This window comes from Salmo salar, chromosome 22, assembly GCF_965601325.2.
Source record: "Salmo salar chromosome 22, fSalSal1, whole genome shotgun sequence".
Taxonomy (NCBI): domain Eukaryota; kingdom Metazoa; phylum Chordata; class Actinopteri; order Salmoniformes; family Salmonidae; genus Salmo; species Salmo salar.
This window is the reverse complement of record NC_138312.1, coordinates 63020001-63037500: the sequence shown is the minus strand read 5'-3', so window position 1 is coordinate 63037500 and position 17500 is coordinate 63020001. Positions and strand designations below refer to the sequence as shown.

Genomic DNA, 17500 nt, shown 5'->3' with positions numbered 1-17500 from the left:
GTTCACACAGATGAGCAGGGACCCTGGGCATCTTTCTTTTGGTGTTTTTCAGAGTCAGTAGAAAGGCCTCTTTAGTGTCCTAAGTTTTCATAATTGTGATCTTAATTGCCTACCTGTCTGTAAGCTGTTAGTGTCTTAACGACCGTTCCACAGGTGCATGTTCATTAATTGTTTATGGTTCATGGAACAAGCATGGGAAACAGTGTTTAAACCCTTAACAATGAAGATCTGTGAAGTTATTTGGATTTTTACAAATTCTCTTTGAAAGATCAGGGTCCTGAAAAAGGGATGTTTCTTTTTTTGCTGAGTTTAGACAGCTTCAAATAAAAGAGGGAATTTATCTGGTAACTGGGGTGCTAACAACAATCCCTGATCGTAGTGCCCTTCACCAAGGCACTTAACTCACATTCCTCTACCTGTCCTGTCTGTGCTTGGTTATTAATTGATTGAAGGAGTGTTTTCCTAGCCACTCTGATTTTGCCTCTGCATTTCTAGCTCTTTGTGGTTTTAGGCTGGGGTATCTGAAAAGCTCTTTGTGGTTTTAGCCTGGGGTATCTGTAAAGCTCTTTGGGGTTTTAGGCTGGGGTATCTGTAAAGCTCTTTGTGGTTTTAGCCTGGGGTATCTGTAAAGCTCTTTGTGGTTTTAGCCTGGGGTATCTGTAAAGCTCTTTGTGGTTTTAGCCTGGGGTATCTGTAAAGCTCTTTGTGGTTTTAGCCTGGGGTATCTGTAAAGCTCTTTGGGGTTTTAGCCTGGGGTATCTGTAAAGCTCTTTGGGATTTTAGCCTGGGGTATCTGTAAAGCACTTTGGGGTTTTAGCCTGGGGTATCTGTAAAGCTCTTTGTGGTTTTAGCCTGGGGTATCTGTAAAGCTCTTTGTGGTTTTAGCCTGGGGTATCTGTAAAGCTCTTTGGGGTTTTAGCCTGGGGTATCTGTAAAGCTCTTTGGGGTTTTAGCCTGGGGTATCTGTAAACCTCTTTGGGGTTTTAGCCTGGGGTATCTGAAAAGCTCTTTGGGGTTTTAGCCTGGGGTATCTGTAAACCTCTTTGGGGTTTTAGCCTGGGATATCTGTAAAGCTCTTTGTAAACAACTGCTGGGCTTTGTAAAATGTATTTGATTGACTGTGTGATTGTTTGATGAATTGAGAGATTGATTGACTGATTGACTGATTGGTTGAATGCTTGACGTCCTACCTACCTGCCCTGTCTTTGCTTGGTAATTGATTGATTTGTTGATTGATTGATTGGTGTCCTACCTGTGCTGTCTGTGTTTGGTAATTGATTGATTGATTGATTGATTGATTGATTGATTGATTGATTGATTGATTGATTGATTGATTGATTGATTGATTGATTGGTGTCCTACCTGTGCTGTCTGTGTTTGGTGGCCAGGGCCCGATGTAGCTCCTCTATAATACAGCTAGGGGGCGGTGGGGGTCGCAGCGGCCCCAGGTGAGGGGAACCGGTAGGGGTGGAGATCCGTCCTCGCAGCAAGGAACCCTGGCTAGTCCTGGGCAACGTGAAGTTCCTGGGTAGAGTGGCTGGAGACTTCTTCCTCTCTAGGTTAGGATCCGACTTAGGGAAGGGGTGAGGACCTGTAGTGAGGGGAAGAATAACGTTAATATTAGTTAATGTAATGGTGAACGTCCTCGGTAGAGTGGCTGGAGAGCTCTTCCTCTCTAGGTTAGGACCCATAGAGAGGGGAACAATACTATCATGTTAATGTTAATATTCCCACAATGCTGATGTTCCTAGGTGAACTTCTTCACGGGGATAGGGTGAGGATGTGTTATCAGACATAGTGTTACTTATAAGATATAAGGTCAGAGAGTTTCTAAACCCAGAGGTGCAACATCACAAGACTTCCCGGGAAGACTTGCGAAACACACCAAACAGACCAGGCCCCGGGTTGGAGAAGTAAATAAGAGAAGTGAAAATTTCTTCCTTAAGTTAATTTTCTCGAAACCTAAAGGCACAATCTGAATTCGAGCCAATGTCTGAAATAGTTGAACATGGTATTACTCCAACCTCGTGAAACTGACATGTTTCTTTATAACGAAGGAGTGCCTTTGATTTGACGGCCTGCACATGCGCAGTTCGACGCAAGACGACCCTTAGACCCGATGAAAGGACATGAAAGGCCTATAAGTGTGTTTGGGATTTGTTTTGAAGAAGCAGCTTCTGGCTGTCTTCATACGGCACTGTCGTTGATATTATGACGGTCTGTTACAGTTTCTGCCTGTCTTCATACTGTACTGTCGTTGATATTATGACGGTCTGTTACAGTTTCTGCCTGTCTTCATACTGTACTGTCGTTGATATTATGACGGTCTGTTACAGCTTCTGCCTGTCTTCATACTGTACTGTCGTTGATACTATGATGGTCTGTTACAGCTTCTGCCTGTCTTCATACGGCACTGTCGTTGATACTATGACGACCCCCTGTCAACCCAAGTGTGACGTCTAGTTCACGGACCATCTTAAGGATCGGAACCTTTTTTTCCCAATTTTCTCCTAAAATGACATACCCAAATCTAACTGCCTGTAGCTCAGGCCCTGATGCAAGGATATGCATATTCATGGTACCATTGGAAAGGAAATAATTTGAAGTTTATGGAAATGTGAAAGGAATTTGTATTTTTATTTCACCTTTTTTCAACCAGGTAGGCCAGTTGAGAACAAGTTCTGCGACCTGGCGACCTGGCCAAAATAGAGCAAAGCAGTGCGACACAAGCAACACAGAGTTACACATGGGATAAACTAATGTGCAGTCAATAAGACAATAGAAAAGTCTATATAAGTGTGTGCAAATGTAGTAAGATTAGGGAGGTAAGACAATAAATAGGCCATAGTGGCGAAATAATTACAATTTAACAATTAAAAACTGGAGTGATAGATGTGCAGAAGATGAATGTGCAAGTAGAGATACTGGGGTGCAAAGGAGCAACAAAAATAAATGACAATATGGGGATGAGGTAGTTGGGTGGGCTATTTACAGATGGACTATGTACAGGTGCAATGATCGGTAAGCTGCTAAGACAGCTGATGCTTAAAGTTAGTGAGAGAGATATAAGACTCCAGCTTCAGTGATTTTTGCAATTTGTTCCAGTAATTGGCATCAGAGAACTGGAAGGAAAGGCGGCCAAAGTATGAGTTGGTTAGGTTGTAACCAGTGAAATATACCTGCTGGAGCGCGTGCTACGGGTGGGTGCTGCTATGGTGACCAGTGAGCTGCTTTACCTAGCAGAGACTTGTAGACGACCTGGAGCCAGTGGGTTTGGCGACGGATATGTAGTGAGGGCCAGCCAACGAGAGCATAGAGGTTGCAGTGGTGGGTAGTATATGGGCGTTGGTGACAAAACGGATGGCACTGTGATAGACTGCATTTAATTTGCTGAGTAGAGTGTTGGTGGCTATTGTGTAAATGACATCGCCGAAGTCAAGAATCGGTAGGATAGTCAGTTTTACGAAGGTATGTTTGGCAGCATGAGGTAAGGATGCTTTGTTGCGAAATAGGAAGCCGATTCTAGATTTAATTTTGGATTGGAGATGTTTAATATGAGTCTGGAAGGAGAGTTTACAGTCTAACCAGACACCTAGGTATTTGTTGTTGTCCACATATTCTAAGTCAGAACCATCCAGAGTAGTGATGCTGGACGGCCGGGTGGGTGTGGGCAGCAATCGGTTGAAGAGCATGCATTTAGTTTTACTTGGATTTAAGAGCAGTTGGAGGCCACGGAAGGAGTGTTGTATGGCATTGAAGCTCGTCTGGAGGTTTGTTAACACAGTGTCCAAAGAAGGGCCAGAAGTATACAGAATGGTGTCGTCTGCATAGAGGTGGATCAGAGGATCACCAGCAGCAAGAGCGACATCATTGATGTATACAGAGAAAAGAGTCGGCCCGAGAATTGAACCTTGTGACACCTCCATAGAGACTGCCAGAGGTCCGGACAACAGGCCCTCCGATTCGACACACTGAACTCTATCTGAGTGTCACATCCTGACCATAGAAAGATGCTATTTTCTACGGTAGAGTAGGTCAGGGCGTGACAGGGTTTTTCTCTCTATGTTTTCTATTTCTATGTTTAGGTTCTAGTTTTGTATTTCTATGTTGTGGTTTTGTTTGGGATGATTGGAGATCATACTTAAGTAGGGGTTTTTCCACCTGGGTTTTGTGGGGGATTAATTTTGAGTTGTGTATGTGTTCATCTCTGCGTCACGGTTTGTTGTTTTTTTTCATTTCAGTGTATTTATATATTGCATAGTTTCACAGTATAAATAAAAATTTGGAACGACACACACGCTGCACTTTGGTCCGCTCATTCCTATGACAACCGTGACAGAATCACCCACCACCAAAGGACCAAGCAGCCCAGGAGAAACAGGAATGGGAGGAAAATCTGGACAGGAAAGGACCCTGGAGTCAGGCTGGGGAGTATCGCCGTCCGAAAGAAGAAATCGAGGCAGCAAGAGCGGAGCAGCGATACTACGAGGCATTATACCAACCACGAGGCAAGTGTGAGAGGCAGCCCCCCAAAAAATTGACCAACCACGAGGCACACGGGCAGTTTGGCAGAGTCAGGATGGCGACCTGAGCCAACTCCCCGTGCTTACCATGGGGAGCGAGTGAAGAAGCAAGCACCATGTAATGCGGTGATGCGCACTGTGTCGCCAGTGCGCATTCACAGCCCGGTGCGATCTTTGCCCGCGCCCCGCATTTGCCGTGCTGGGTTGTGCATTCAGCCAGGAAGGGTGGTGCCAGCTCAGCGCTCCTGGTCTCCAGTTCGCCTTCTCGGTCCAGGATATCCTGCGCCGGCGCTACGCACTGTGTCACCAGTGCGTATTCACAGCCCAGTTCGTCCTGTGCCAGCGCCCCGCGTTTGCCCGGGCGAAAGTAAGCATCCAGCCGGGACGGGTTGTGCCAGCTATACACTCAAGACCTCCGATGCGCCTCCATGGCCCAGTATATCCTGTGCCTGCCCAACGTACCCAGCCTCCAGTGAGTCTATCCAGTCTGGTACGTCCTGTTCCTGCTCCCCGCGCTCGCCCTGAGGTGCGTGTTACTAGTCTGGCGTCACCTGTGCCAGCCCCACGCATCAGGCCTCAAGTGCGCATTCCCAGTCCAGAGCTTCCGGCGACGTTCTACAGTCCGGAACCTCCTGAGACGGCCTGCAGTTCGGAACCTCCTGAGACGGTCTGCAGTCCGGAACCTCCTGAGACGGCCTGCAGCTCTGAGTCTTCGGCGGCGGCCTGCAGCCCAGAACCTCCGGCGGCGGCCTGCAGCCCATAATGTATTATTCCAGTCCAGCTGCAATTGAGAGTTTGGCCACTAGATGGCATCAGTGTACGTGCAAAGTGTTCGACTGATCCAATGAACCATTGCATTTCTGTTCAAAATATTTTCTCAAGACTGCCCAAATGTGCCTAATTTGTTTATTAATAACTTTTCATGTTCAAAATTGTGCACTCTCCTCAAACAATAGCATGGTATTCTTTCACTGTAATAGCTACAGTAAATTGGACAGTGCAGTTAGATTAACAAGAAATTAAGCTTTCTGCCAATATCAGATATGTCTATGTCCTTGGAAATGTTCTTGTTACTTACAACCTCATGCTAATCGCATGAGCCAACGTTAACTCAACCGTCCCGTGGAAGGGACACCGATCCCGAAGAAGTTTTAAACTGCCCAGCCTGGACAGTAGTTAGCTAGCTGTATGAGCCTGGTTAGAGTTAGTAAGCTAGCAGGCTGGTTGGAGTTAGCCAGCTGTATGAGGCTGGCTTGAGTTAGCTAACATGCTAACAGACCAGGAACAGAGGCTGGTTATAGTTAGCTAGCATGATAACAGACCAGGAACAGAGGCTGGTTAAAGTTAGCTAACATGCTAACAGGCCAGTAACAGAGGCTTGTTATAGTTAGCTAACATGCTAACAGGCCAGTAACAGAGGCGTGTTAAAGTTAGCTAACATGCTAACAGACCAGGAACAGGGGCTAGGGGCTGATTTGGGACTCACCCTCTAAACTGCCCAGCCTGGTAAGTCGTTTGGGCAGGTTGGGTTGTGGGATGTCCCATGGGGGGTCCATGGGGTGAGGTGTCTCCTGCACCCCTCCTGTCTCAGCCTGTACCAGAAAGCTGTCCACACAGGGCTCACAGAGGGAAGTGTCCTCCTCCCCTCCGTCCTCACTCTGGTCCGCCACTGTCAAAGTGTCTTCCGTCAGATCAACAGCTGAAACAAACAACATCAAAAACAACAACATCAACAACACAGTCCTTTGTTGAAATACACCGTTAGTTCAGGACAGGACAGTTTTCTGTCTAACTATTTGATCCTGCTTGATCAGGTTACCTGGGTTACTGTGTGTTACTGTGGGTTACTGTGGGTTACCTTGGTTACTGTGTGTTACTGTGGGTTACTGTGGGTTACCTGGGTTACTGTGGGTTACCTGTGTTACTGTGGGTTACCTGTGTTACTGTGGGTTACTGTGGGTTACTGTGGGTTACCTGGGTTACTGTGGGTTACCTGGGTTACTGTGGGTTACCTGGGTTACTGTGGGTTACTGTGGGTTACCTGGGTTACTGTGGGTTACTGTGGGTTACCTGGGTTACGGTGGGTTACTGTGGGTTACCTGGGTTACTGTGGGTTACATGGTTACTGTGGGTTACTATGGGTTACTATGGGTTACTGTGGGTTACTGTGGGTTACCTGGGTTACTGTGTGTTACTGTGGGTTACTGTGGGTTACCTGGGTTACTGTCAGTTACTGTGGGTTACCTGGGTTACTGTGGGTTACTGTGGGTTACCTGGGTTACTGTGGGTTACTGTGGATTACTGTGGGTTACCTGGGTTACTGTCAGTTACTGTGGGTTACCTGGGTTACTGTGGGTTACTGTGGGTTACCTGGGTTACTGTGGGTTACCTGGGTTACTGTCAGAACCCATTCTGTCCCTCTGCGTCCCAAAGGGCACCCTATTCAAATCAAAATCAAATCAAATTTATTTTTATATAGCCCTTCGTACATCAGCTGATATTCTCAAAGTGCTGTACAGAAACCCAGCCTAAAACCCCAAACAGCAAGCAAAGCATGTGAAAGAAGCACGGTGGCTAGGAAAAACTCCCTAGGAAAAACTCCCTAGAAAGGCCAAAAACCTAGGAAGAAACCTAGAGAGGAACCAGGCTATGAGGGGTGGCCAGTCCTCTTCTGGCTGTGCAGGGTGGATATTAAAACAGAACATGGTCAAAATGTTAAAATGTTAAAATGTTCATAAATGACCAGCATGGTCAAATAATAATAATCATAGTAGTTGTCGAGGGTGCAACAAGCACGTCCGGTGAACAGGTCAGGGTTCCATAGCCGCAGGCAGAACAGTTGAAACTGGAGCAGCAGCACGGCCAGGTGGACTGGGGACAGCAAGGAGTCATCATACCAGGTAGTCCTGAGGCATGGTCCTAGGGCTCAGGTCCTCCGAGAGAAAGACAGAAAGAGAGAAAGAGAGAATTAGAGAGAGCATATTTAAATACACACAGGACACCGGATAAGACAAGAGAAATACTCCAGATGTAACAGACTGACCCTAGCCCCCCGACACATAAACTACTGCAGCATAAATACTGGAGGCTGAGACAGGAGGGATCAGAAGACACTGTGGCCCCATCCGATGATACCCCCGGACAGGGCCAAACAGGCAGGATATAACCCCACCCACTTTGCCAAAGCACAGCCCCCACACCACTAGAGGGATGTCTCCAACCACCAACTTACCGTCCTAAGACAAGGCCGAGTATAGCCCACAACGATCTCCGCCATGGCACAACCCAAGGGGGGGGGGGGGGGGGGGGGGGGGGGGGCGCCAACCCAGACAGGAAGACCACGTCAGTGACTCAACCCACTCAAGTGACGCACCCCTCCCATGGACGGCATGGAAGAACACCAGTAGGCCAGTGACTCAGCCTCTGTAAAAGGGTTAGAGGCAGAGAATCCCAGTGGAAAGAGGGGAACCGGCAAGGCAGAGACAGCAAGGGCGGTTCGTTGCTCCAGCCTTTCCGTTCACCTTCACACTCCTGGGCCAGACTATACTTAATCATAGGACCTACTGAAGAGATAAGTCTTCAGTAAAGACTTAAAGGTTGAGACTGAGTCTGCGTCTCTCACATTGGTAGGCAGACCATTCCATAAAAATGGAGCTCTATAGGAGAAAGCCCTACCTCCAGCCGTTTGCTTAGAAATTCTAGGGACAATTAGGAGGCCTGCGTCTTGTGACCGTAGCGTACGTGTAGGTATGTACGGCAGGACCAAATCGGAAAGATAGGTAGGAGCAAGCCCATGTAATGCTTTGTAGGTTAGCAGTAAAACCTTGAAATCAGCCCTTGCCTTAACAGGAAGCCAGTGTAGGGAGGCTAACACTGGAGTAATATGATCAAATTTTTTGGTTCTAGTCAGGATTCTAGCAGCCGTATTTAGCACTAACTGAAGTTTATTTAGTGCTTTATCCGGGTAGCCGGAAAGTAGAGCATTGCAGTAGTCCAGCCTAGAAGTAACAAAAGCATGGATTAATTTTTCTGCGTCATTTTTGGACAGAAAATTTCTGATTTTTGCAATGTTACGTAGATGGAAAAAAGCTGTCCTTGAAACAGTCTTGATATGTTCTTCAAAAGAGAGATCAGGGTCCAGAGTAACGCCGAGGTCCTTCACAGTTTTATTTGAGACGACTGTACAACCATCCAGATTAATTGTCAGATTCAACAGAAGATCTCTTTGTTTCTTGGGACCTAGAACAAGCATCTCTGTTTTGTCCGAGTTTAAAAGTAGAAAGTTTGCAGCCATCCACTTCTTTATGTCTGAAACACAGGCTTCTAGCGAGGGCAATTTTGGGGCTTCACCATGTTTCATTGAAATGTACAGCTGTGTGTCGTCTGCATAGCAGTGAAATTTAACATTATGTTTTCGAATGACATCCCCAAGAGGTAAAATATATAGTGAAAACAATAGTGGTCCTAAAACGGAACCTTGAGGAACACCGAAATTTACAATTGATTTGTCAGAGGACAAACCATTCACAGAGACAAACTGATATCTTTCCGACAGATAAGATCTAAACCAGGCCAGAACTTGTCCATGTAGACCAATTTGGGTTTCCAATCTCTCCAAAAGAATGTGGTGATCGATGGTATCAAAAGCGGCACTAAGATCTAGGAGCACGAGGACAGATGCAGAGCCTCGGTCTGACGTCATTAAAAGGTCATTTACCACCTTCACAAGTGCAGTCTCAGTGCTATGATGGGGTCTAAAACCAGACTGAAGCGTTTCGTATACATTGTTTGTCTTCAGGAAGGCAGTCAGTTGCTGTGCAACAGCTTTTTCTAAAATTTTGGAGAGGAATGGAAGATTCGATATAGGCCGATAGTTTTTTATAATTTCTGGATCAAGATTCGGCTTTTTCAAGAGAGGCTTTATTACTGCCACTTTTAGTGAGCTTGGTACACATCCGGTGGATAGAGAGCCGTTTATTATGTTCAACATAGGAGGGCCAAGCACAGGAAGCAGCTCTTTCAGTAGTTTAGTTGGAATAGGGTCCAGTATGCAGCTTGAGGGTTTGGAGGCCATGATTATTTTCATCATTGCGTCAAGAGATATAGTACTAAAACACTTTAGTATCTCCCTTGATCCTAGGTCCTGGCAGAGTTGTGCAGACTCAGGACAATGGAGCTTTGGAGGAATACCCAGATTTAAAGAGGAGTCTGTAATTTGCTTTCTAATGATCATGATCTTTTCCTCAAAGAAGTTCATAAATTTATTACTGCTGAAGTGAAAGCCATCCTCCATTTGCGAAGGCTGCTTTTTAGTTAGCTTTGCGACAGTATCAAAAAGAAATTTCGGATTGTTCTTATTTTCCTCAATTAAGTTGGAAAAATAGGATGATCGAGCAGCAGTAAGGGCTCTTCGATACTGCACGGTACTGTCTTTCCAAGCTAGTCGGAAGACTTCCAGTTTGGTGTGGCGCCATTTCCGTTCCAATTTTCTGGAAGCTTGCTTCAGAGCTCGTGTATTTTCTGTATACCAGGGAGCTAGTTTCTTATGACAGATGTTTTTAGTTTTTAGGGGTGCAACTGCATCTAGGGTATTGCGCAAGGTTAAATTGAGTTCCTCGGTTAGGTGGTTAACTGATTTTTGTCCTCTGACGTCCTTGGGTAGGCAGAGGCAGTCTGGAAGGGCATCAAGGAATCTTTGGGTTGTCTGAGAATTTATAGCACGACTTTTAATGCTCCTTGGTTGGGGTCTGAGCAGATTATTTGTTGCAATTGCAAACGTAATAAAATGGTGGTCCGATAGTCCAGGATTATGAGGAAAAACATTTAGATCCACAACATGTATTCCATGGGACAAAACTAGGTCCAGAGTATGACTGTGGCAGTGAGTAGGTCCAGAGACATGTTGGACAAAACCCACTGAGTCGATGATGGCTCCGAAAGCCTTTTGGAGTGGGTCTGTGGACTTTTCCATGTGAATGTTAAAGTCACCAAAAATTAGAATATTATCTGCTATGACTACAAGATCCGATAGGAATTCAGGGAACTCAGTGAGGAACACTGCATATGGCCCAGGAGGCCTATAAACAGTAGCTATAAAAAGTGAGTGAGTAGGCTGCATAGATTTCATGACTAGAAGCTCAAAAGACGAAAACGTCATTGTTGTTTTTTTTTTTGTAAATTGAAATTTGCTATCGTAAATGTTAGCAACACCTCCGCCTTTGCCGGATGCACGGGGGGTATGGTCACTAATGTAACCTGGGGGTGAGGCCTCATTTAACACAGTGAATTCATCAGGCTTAAGCCATGTTTCAGTCAGGCCAATCACATCAAGATTATTATCAGTGATTAGTTCATTGACTATAACTGCCTTGGAAGTGAGGGATCTAACATTAAGTAACCCAATTTTGAGATGTGAGGTATCACAATCTCTTTCAATAATGGCAGGAATGGAGGAGGTCTTTATACTAGTGAGATTGCTAAAGCGAACACCGCCATTTTTAATTTTGCCCAACCTAGATCGAGGCACAGACACGGTCTCAATGGGGGAAGCTGAGCTGACTACACTGACTGTGCTAGTGGCAGACTCCACTAAGCTGGCAGGCTGGCTAACAGCCTGCTGCCTGGCCTGCACCCTATTTCATTGTGGAGCTAGAGGAGTTAGAGCCCTGTCTATGTTCGTAGATAAGATGAGAGCACCCCTCCAGCTAGGATGGAGTCCGTCACTCCTCAACAGGCCAGGCTTGGTCCTGTTTGTGGGTGAGTCCCAGAAAGAGGGCCAATTATCTACAAATTCTATCTTTTGGGAGGGGCAGAAAACAGTTTTCAACCAGCGATTGAGTTGTGAGACTCTGCTGTAGAGCTCATCACTCCCCCTAACTGGGAGGGGGCCAGAGACAATTAATCGATGCCGACACATCTTTCTAGCTGATTTACACGCTGAAGCTATGTTGCGCTTGGTGACCTCTGACTGTTTCATCCTAACATCGTTGGTGCCGACGTGGATAACAATATCTCTATACTCTCTACACTCGCCAGTTTTAGCTTTAGCCAGCACCGTCTTTAGATTAGCCTTAACGTCGGTAGCCCTGCCCCCTGGTAAACAGTGTATGATCGCTGGATGATTAGTTTTAAGTCTAATACTGCGGGTAATGGAGTCGCCAATGACTAGGGTTTTCAATTTGTCAGAGCTAATGGTGGGAGCCGTCGGCGTCTCAGACCCCACAACGGGAGGAGTAGAGACCAGAGAAGTCTCGGCCTCCGACTCCGACTCGCTTAATGGGGAGAACCGGTTGAAAGTTTCTGTCGGCTGAATAAGCGACACCGGTTGAGCATTCCTACAGCGTTTCCCTCCAGAAGCCATGAGAAAGATGTCCGGCTGCGGGGACCGTGCGAGGGGGTTTATACTAACGTTACTATCTGTACTTACTGGTGGCACAGACGCTGTTTCATCCTTTCCTACACTGAAATTACCCTTGCCTAACGATCGCGTCTGAAGCTGGGCTTGCAGCACAGCTATCCTTGCCGTAAGGCGATCGTTCTCCTGTATATTATAAATACAACGACTGCAATTAGAAGGCATCATGTTAATGTTACTTAGCTTCGGCTGTTTGAAGTCCTGACGAACCATGTCCAGATAAAACCTCCGGGGATGAATGAAAAAAGTTGAGTGAGGAAAAAAGTTGAGTGAGGGAAAAAGTAAAAATATACGGTAATGAAAAAGTAAAAAACCGTCAGGTATCAAAGTAAGATCGGCAACAAAAACGCACAGCAGCGTAAACAAGTCTGCAAGTTGTGACCGGAAACAGGAAGTGTTTGGTGGACTAATTTTAACCAGGGCCGGGCATATAGGGAATAGGGTGCCATTTGCTGAACTGGACTACCGCATTTGGGGCCCCGACGCAGTTTTAAAGCTAATTCTACACATTTTGCTATCATATGCTATCTAGGGGGCCCTCGACCTCCAGGGGTCCCCCAAACCCCAGCCCCCCCCCCCCCCCAAAATAAAATAACAATTATAATTTCTGGAGGTCGGGGGGCCCCGGGGCACGTGCCCTGCGTTCTCATTCAGTAATCCGGCCCTTTGGGAGGCAGCCTGTGCCTGGTTTATATCTGATTCATGGTATAACTGCAGTGGTGAACGCACAGCTGACTTCAATGATCTGTGTCACCCACCAGCGGTGGCTTAGAGAACATTCCATCAAATCAAATCAGATTGTATTTGTCACATGCGCCGAATACAACAGGTGTAGTAGACCTTACAGTGAAATGCTGAATACAACAGGTGTAGTAGACCTTACAGTGAAATGCTGAATACAACAGGTGTAGTAGACCTTACAGTGAAATGCTGAATACAACAGGTGTAGTAGACCTCACAGTGAAATGCTGAATACAACAGGTGTAGTAGACCTTACAGTGAAATGCTGAATACAACAGGTGTAGTAGACCTCACAGTGAAATGCTGAATACAACAGGTGTAGTAGACCTCACAGTGAAATGCTGAATACAACAGGTGTAGTAGACCTTACAGTGAAATGCTGAATACAACAGGTGTAGTAGACCTTACAGTGAAATGCTGAATACAACAGGTGTAGTAGACCTTACAGTGAAATGCTGAATACAACAGGTGTAGTAGACCTCACAGTGAAATGCTGAATACAACAGGTGTAGTAGACCTTACAGTGAAATGCTGAATACAACAGGTGTAGTAGACCTTACAGTGAAATGCTGAATACAACAGGTGTAGTAGACCTTACAGTGAAATGCTGAATACAACAGGTGTAGTAGACCTCACAGTGAAATGCTGAATACAACAGGTGTAGTAGACCTCACAGTGAAATGCTGAATACAACAGGTGTAGTAGACCTCACAGTGAAATGCTGAATACAACAGGTGTAGTAGACCTCACAGTGAAATGCTGAATACAACAGGTGTAGTAGACCTCACAGTGAAATGCTGAATACAACAGGTGTAGTAGACCTTACAGTGAAATGCTGAATACAACAGGTGTAGTAGACCTCACAGTGAAATGCTGAATACAACAGGTGTAGTAGACCTCACAGTGAAATGCTGAATACAACAGGTGTAGTAGACCTCACAGTGAAATGCTGAATACAACAGGTGTAGTAGACCTTACAGTGAAATGCTGAATACAACAGGTGTAGTAGACCTTACAGTGAAATGCTGAATACAACAGGTGTAGTAGACCTTACAGTGAAATGCTGAATACAACAGGTGTAGTAGACCTCACAGTGAAATGCTGAATACAACAGGTGTAGTAGACCTCACAGTGAAATGCTGAATACAACAGGTGTAGTAGACCTTACAGTGAAATGCTGAATACAACAGGTGTAGTAGACCTCACAGTGAAATGCTGAATACAACAGGTGTAGTAGACCTCACAGTGAAATGCTGAATACAACAGGTGTAGTAGACCTCACAGTGAAATGCTGAATACAACAGGTGTAGTAGACCTCACAGTGAAATGCTGAATACAACAGGTGTAGTAGACCTTACAGTGAAATGCTGAATACAACAGGTGTAGTAGACCTTACAGTGAAATGCTGAATACAACAGGTGTAGTAGACCTCACAGTGAAATGCTGAATACAACAGGTGTAGTAGACCTTACAGTGAAATGCTGAATACAACAGGTGTAGTAGACCTCACAGTGAAATGCTGAATACAACAGGTGTAGTAGACCTTACAGTGAAATGCTGAATACAACAGGTGTAGTAGACCTTACAGTGAAATGCTGAATACAACAGGTGTAGTAGACCTTACAGTGAAATGCTGAATACAACAGGTGTAGTAGACCTTACAGTGAAATGCTGAATACAACAGGTGTAGTAGACCTCACAGTGAAATGCTTACTTACAGGCCCTTTACCAACAATGCAGTTTTAAGAAAATACCAACAAAAAAAAGTAAATAAATAATTAAATAATTAAAGCGCAGCAATAAATAACAATATCGGGGCTAAATACAGGGGGTACCGGTACAGAGTCAATGTGGAGGCTATATACAGGGGGGTACCGGTACAGAGTCAATGTGGAGGCTATATACAGGGGGTACCGGTACAGAGTCAATGTGGAGGCTATATACAGGGGGTACCGGTACAGAGTCAATGTGGAGGCTATATACAGGGGGTACCGGTACAGAGTCAATGTGGAGGCTATATACAGGGGGTACCGGTACAGAGTCAATGTGGAGGCTATATACAGGGGGTACCGGTACAGAGTCAATGTGGAGGCTATATACAGGGGGTACCGGTACAGAGTCAATGTGGAGGCTATATACAGGGGGTACCGGTACAGAGTCAATGTGGAGGCTATATACAGGGGGGTACCGGTACAGAGTCAATGTGGAGGCTATATACAGGGGGTACCGGTACAGAGTCAATGTGGAGGCTATATACAGGGGGTACCGGTACAGAGTCAATGTGGAGGCTATATACAGGGGGTACCGGTACTGAGTCAATGTGGAGGCTATATACAGGGGGTACCGGTACAGAGTCAATGTGGAGGCTATATACAGGGGGTATCGGTACAGAGTCAATGTGGAGGCTATATACAGGGGGTACCGGTACAGAGTCAATGTGGAGGCTATATACAGGGGGTACCGGTACAGAGTCAATGTGGAGGCTATATACAGGGGGTACCGGTACAGAGTCAATGTGGAGGCTATATACAGGGGGTACCGGTACAGAGTCAATGTGGAGGCTATATTCAGGGGGTACCGGTACAGAGTCAATGTGGAGGCTATATACAGGGGGTACTGGTACAGAGTCAATGTGGAGGCTATATACAGGGGGTACCGGTACAGAGTCAATGTGGAGGCTATATACAGGGGGTACCGGTACAGAGTCAATGTGGAGGCTATATATAGGGGGTACCGGTACTGAGTCAATGTGGAGGCTATATACAGGGGGTACCGGTACAGAGTCAATGTGGAGGCTATATACAGGGGGTACCGGTACAGAGTCAATGTGGAGGCTATATACAGGGGGTACCGGTACAGAGTCAATGTGGAGGCTATATACAGGGGGTACCGGTACAGAGTCAATGTGGAGGCTATATACAGGGGGTACCGGTACAGAGTCAATGTGGAGGCTATATACAGGGGGTACCGGTACAGAGTCAATGTGGAGGCTATATACAGGGGGTACCGGTACAGAGTCAATGTGGAGGCTATATACAGGGGGTACCGGTACAGAGTCAATGTGGAGGCTATATACAGGGGGTACTGGTACAGAGTCAATGTGGAGGCTATATACAGGGGGTACCGGTACAGAGTCAATGTGGAGGCTATATACAGGGGGTACCGGTACAGAGTCAATGTGGAGGCTATATACAGGGGGTACCGGTACAGAGTCAATGTGGAGGCTATATACAGGGGTACCGGTACAGAGTCAATGTGCGGGGGGCACCGTTGTCGAGGTAATTGAGGTAAAGTTATTAAAGTGGCTATGCATAGATAATAACAGAGAGTAGCAGCAGTGTGTGTGTGTGGGGGGGGGGGGGGGGGGCAATGCAAATAGTCTGTGTAGCCATTTGATTAGATGTTCAGGAGTCTTATGGCTTGGGGGTAGAAGCTGTTTAGAAGCCTCATGGACCTAGACTTGGCGCTCTGGTACAGCTTGCCGTGCGGTAGCAGAGAGAACAGTCTATGACTAGAGTGGCTGGAATCTTTGACAATTTTTAGGACCTTCCTCTGACACCGCCTGGTAATGAGGTCCTGGATGGCAGGAAGCTTGGCCCCAGTGATGTACTGGGCCGTACCCTCTGTAGCGCCTTGCGGTCGGAGGTTGAGCAGTTGCCATACAAGGCAGTGATGCAACCAGTCAGGATGCTCTCGATGGTGCAGCTGTAAAACCTTTTGAGGATCTGAGGACCCCTGCCAAATATTTTCAGTATCCTGAGGGGGAAAAGGTTTTGTCGTGCTCTCTTCACGACTGTCTTGGTGTGCTTGGACCATGTTAGTTTGTTGGTGATGTGGACACCAAGGAACTTGAAGCTCTCAACCTGCTCCACTGCAGCCCCTTCGATTAGAATGGGGGCGTGCTCGGTCCTCCTTTTCCTGTAGTCCACAATCATCTCCTTAGTCTTGATCACTTTGAGGGAGAGGTTGTTGTCCTTGCACCACAAGATCAGGTCTCTGACCTCCTCCCTATAGGCTGTCTCATCGTTGTCAGTGATCAGGCTCAAACTTAATGATGGTGTTGAAGTCGTGCAGTCATTTACATTTACATTTACATCATTTAGCAGACGCTCTTATCCAGAGCGACTTACATATTGGTGCATTCACCTTATGATATCCAGTGGAACAACCACTTTACAATAGTACATCTATATCTTTTTGGGGGTGGGGGGGGGGGGTTAGAAGGATTACTTAGTCCTATCCCAGGTATTCCATAAAGAGGTGGGGTTTCAGGTGTGAGTGAACAGGAGGGGACTGAGAACGCACCCCTGAGGGGCCCTCGTGTTGAGGATCAGCGTGGCACCTGGCCCATCAGGAAGTCCAGGATCAAGTTGCAGAGGGAGGTGTTTAGTCCCAGGGTCCTTAGCTTAGTGATGAGCTTTGAGGTCACTATGGTGTTGAACGCTGAGCTGTAGTCAATGAATAGCATCACACACAGCACTAGGCAGAGTTGCAAAGAAAAAGCCATATCTCAGACTGGCCAATAAATAGAAAAGATTAAGGTGGGCAAAAGAACACAGACACTGGACAGAGGAACTCTGCCTAGAAGGCCAGCATCCCGGAGTCGCATCTTCACTGTTGACGTTGAGACTGGTGTTTTGCGGGTACTATTTAATGAAGCTGCCGGTTGAGGACTTGTGAGACGTCTGTTTCTCAAACTAGACACTCTAATGTACTTGTCCTCTTGCTCAGTTGTGCCCCGGGGCCTCCCACTCCTATTTCTATTCTGGTTAGAGCAAGTTTGCGCTGTTCTGTGAAGGGAGTAGTACACATCTTCAGTTTC

The 17500-nt window shown here is 46.3% G+C and overlaps 1 protein-coding gene across 6 annotated transcripts in view; it reads right to left on the bottom strand.

Annotated features, from left to right (window-relative positions):
- The window catches only part of LOC106583825 (phosphatase and actin regulator 3), an 80652-nt gene that overhangs the window by 51360 nt on the left and 11792 nt on the right, over positions 1 to 17500 (bottom strand). For 2 of the 6 annotated variants that reach the window (XM_082967761.1, XM_082967760.1), the window contains exons 5-7: positions 6010 to 6222; positions 2646 to 2696; positions 1363 to 1591 (exon numbers count right to left, since the gene is read on the bottom strand). In XM_082967761.1, the coding sequence (XP_082823887.1) occupies positions 1363 to 1591; positions 2646 to 2696; positions 6010 to 6222 (493 nt within the window). The other 4 variants (XM_082967763.1, XM_082967762.1, XM_045705473.2 and 1 more) reach the window with 4 other exon arrangements.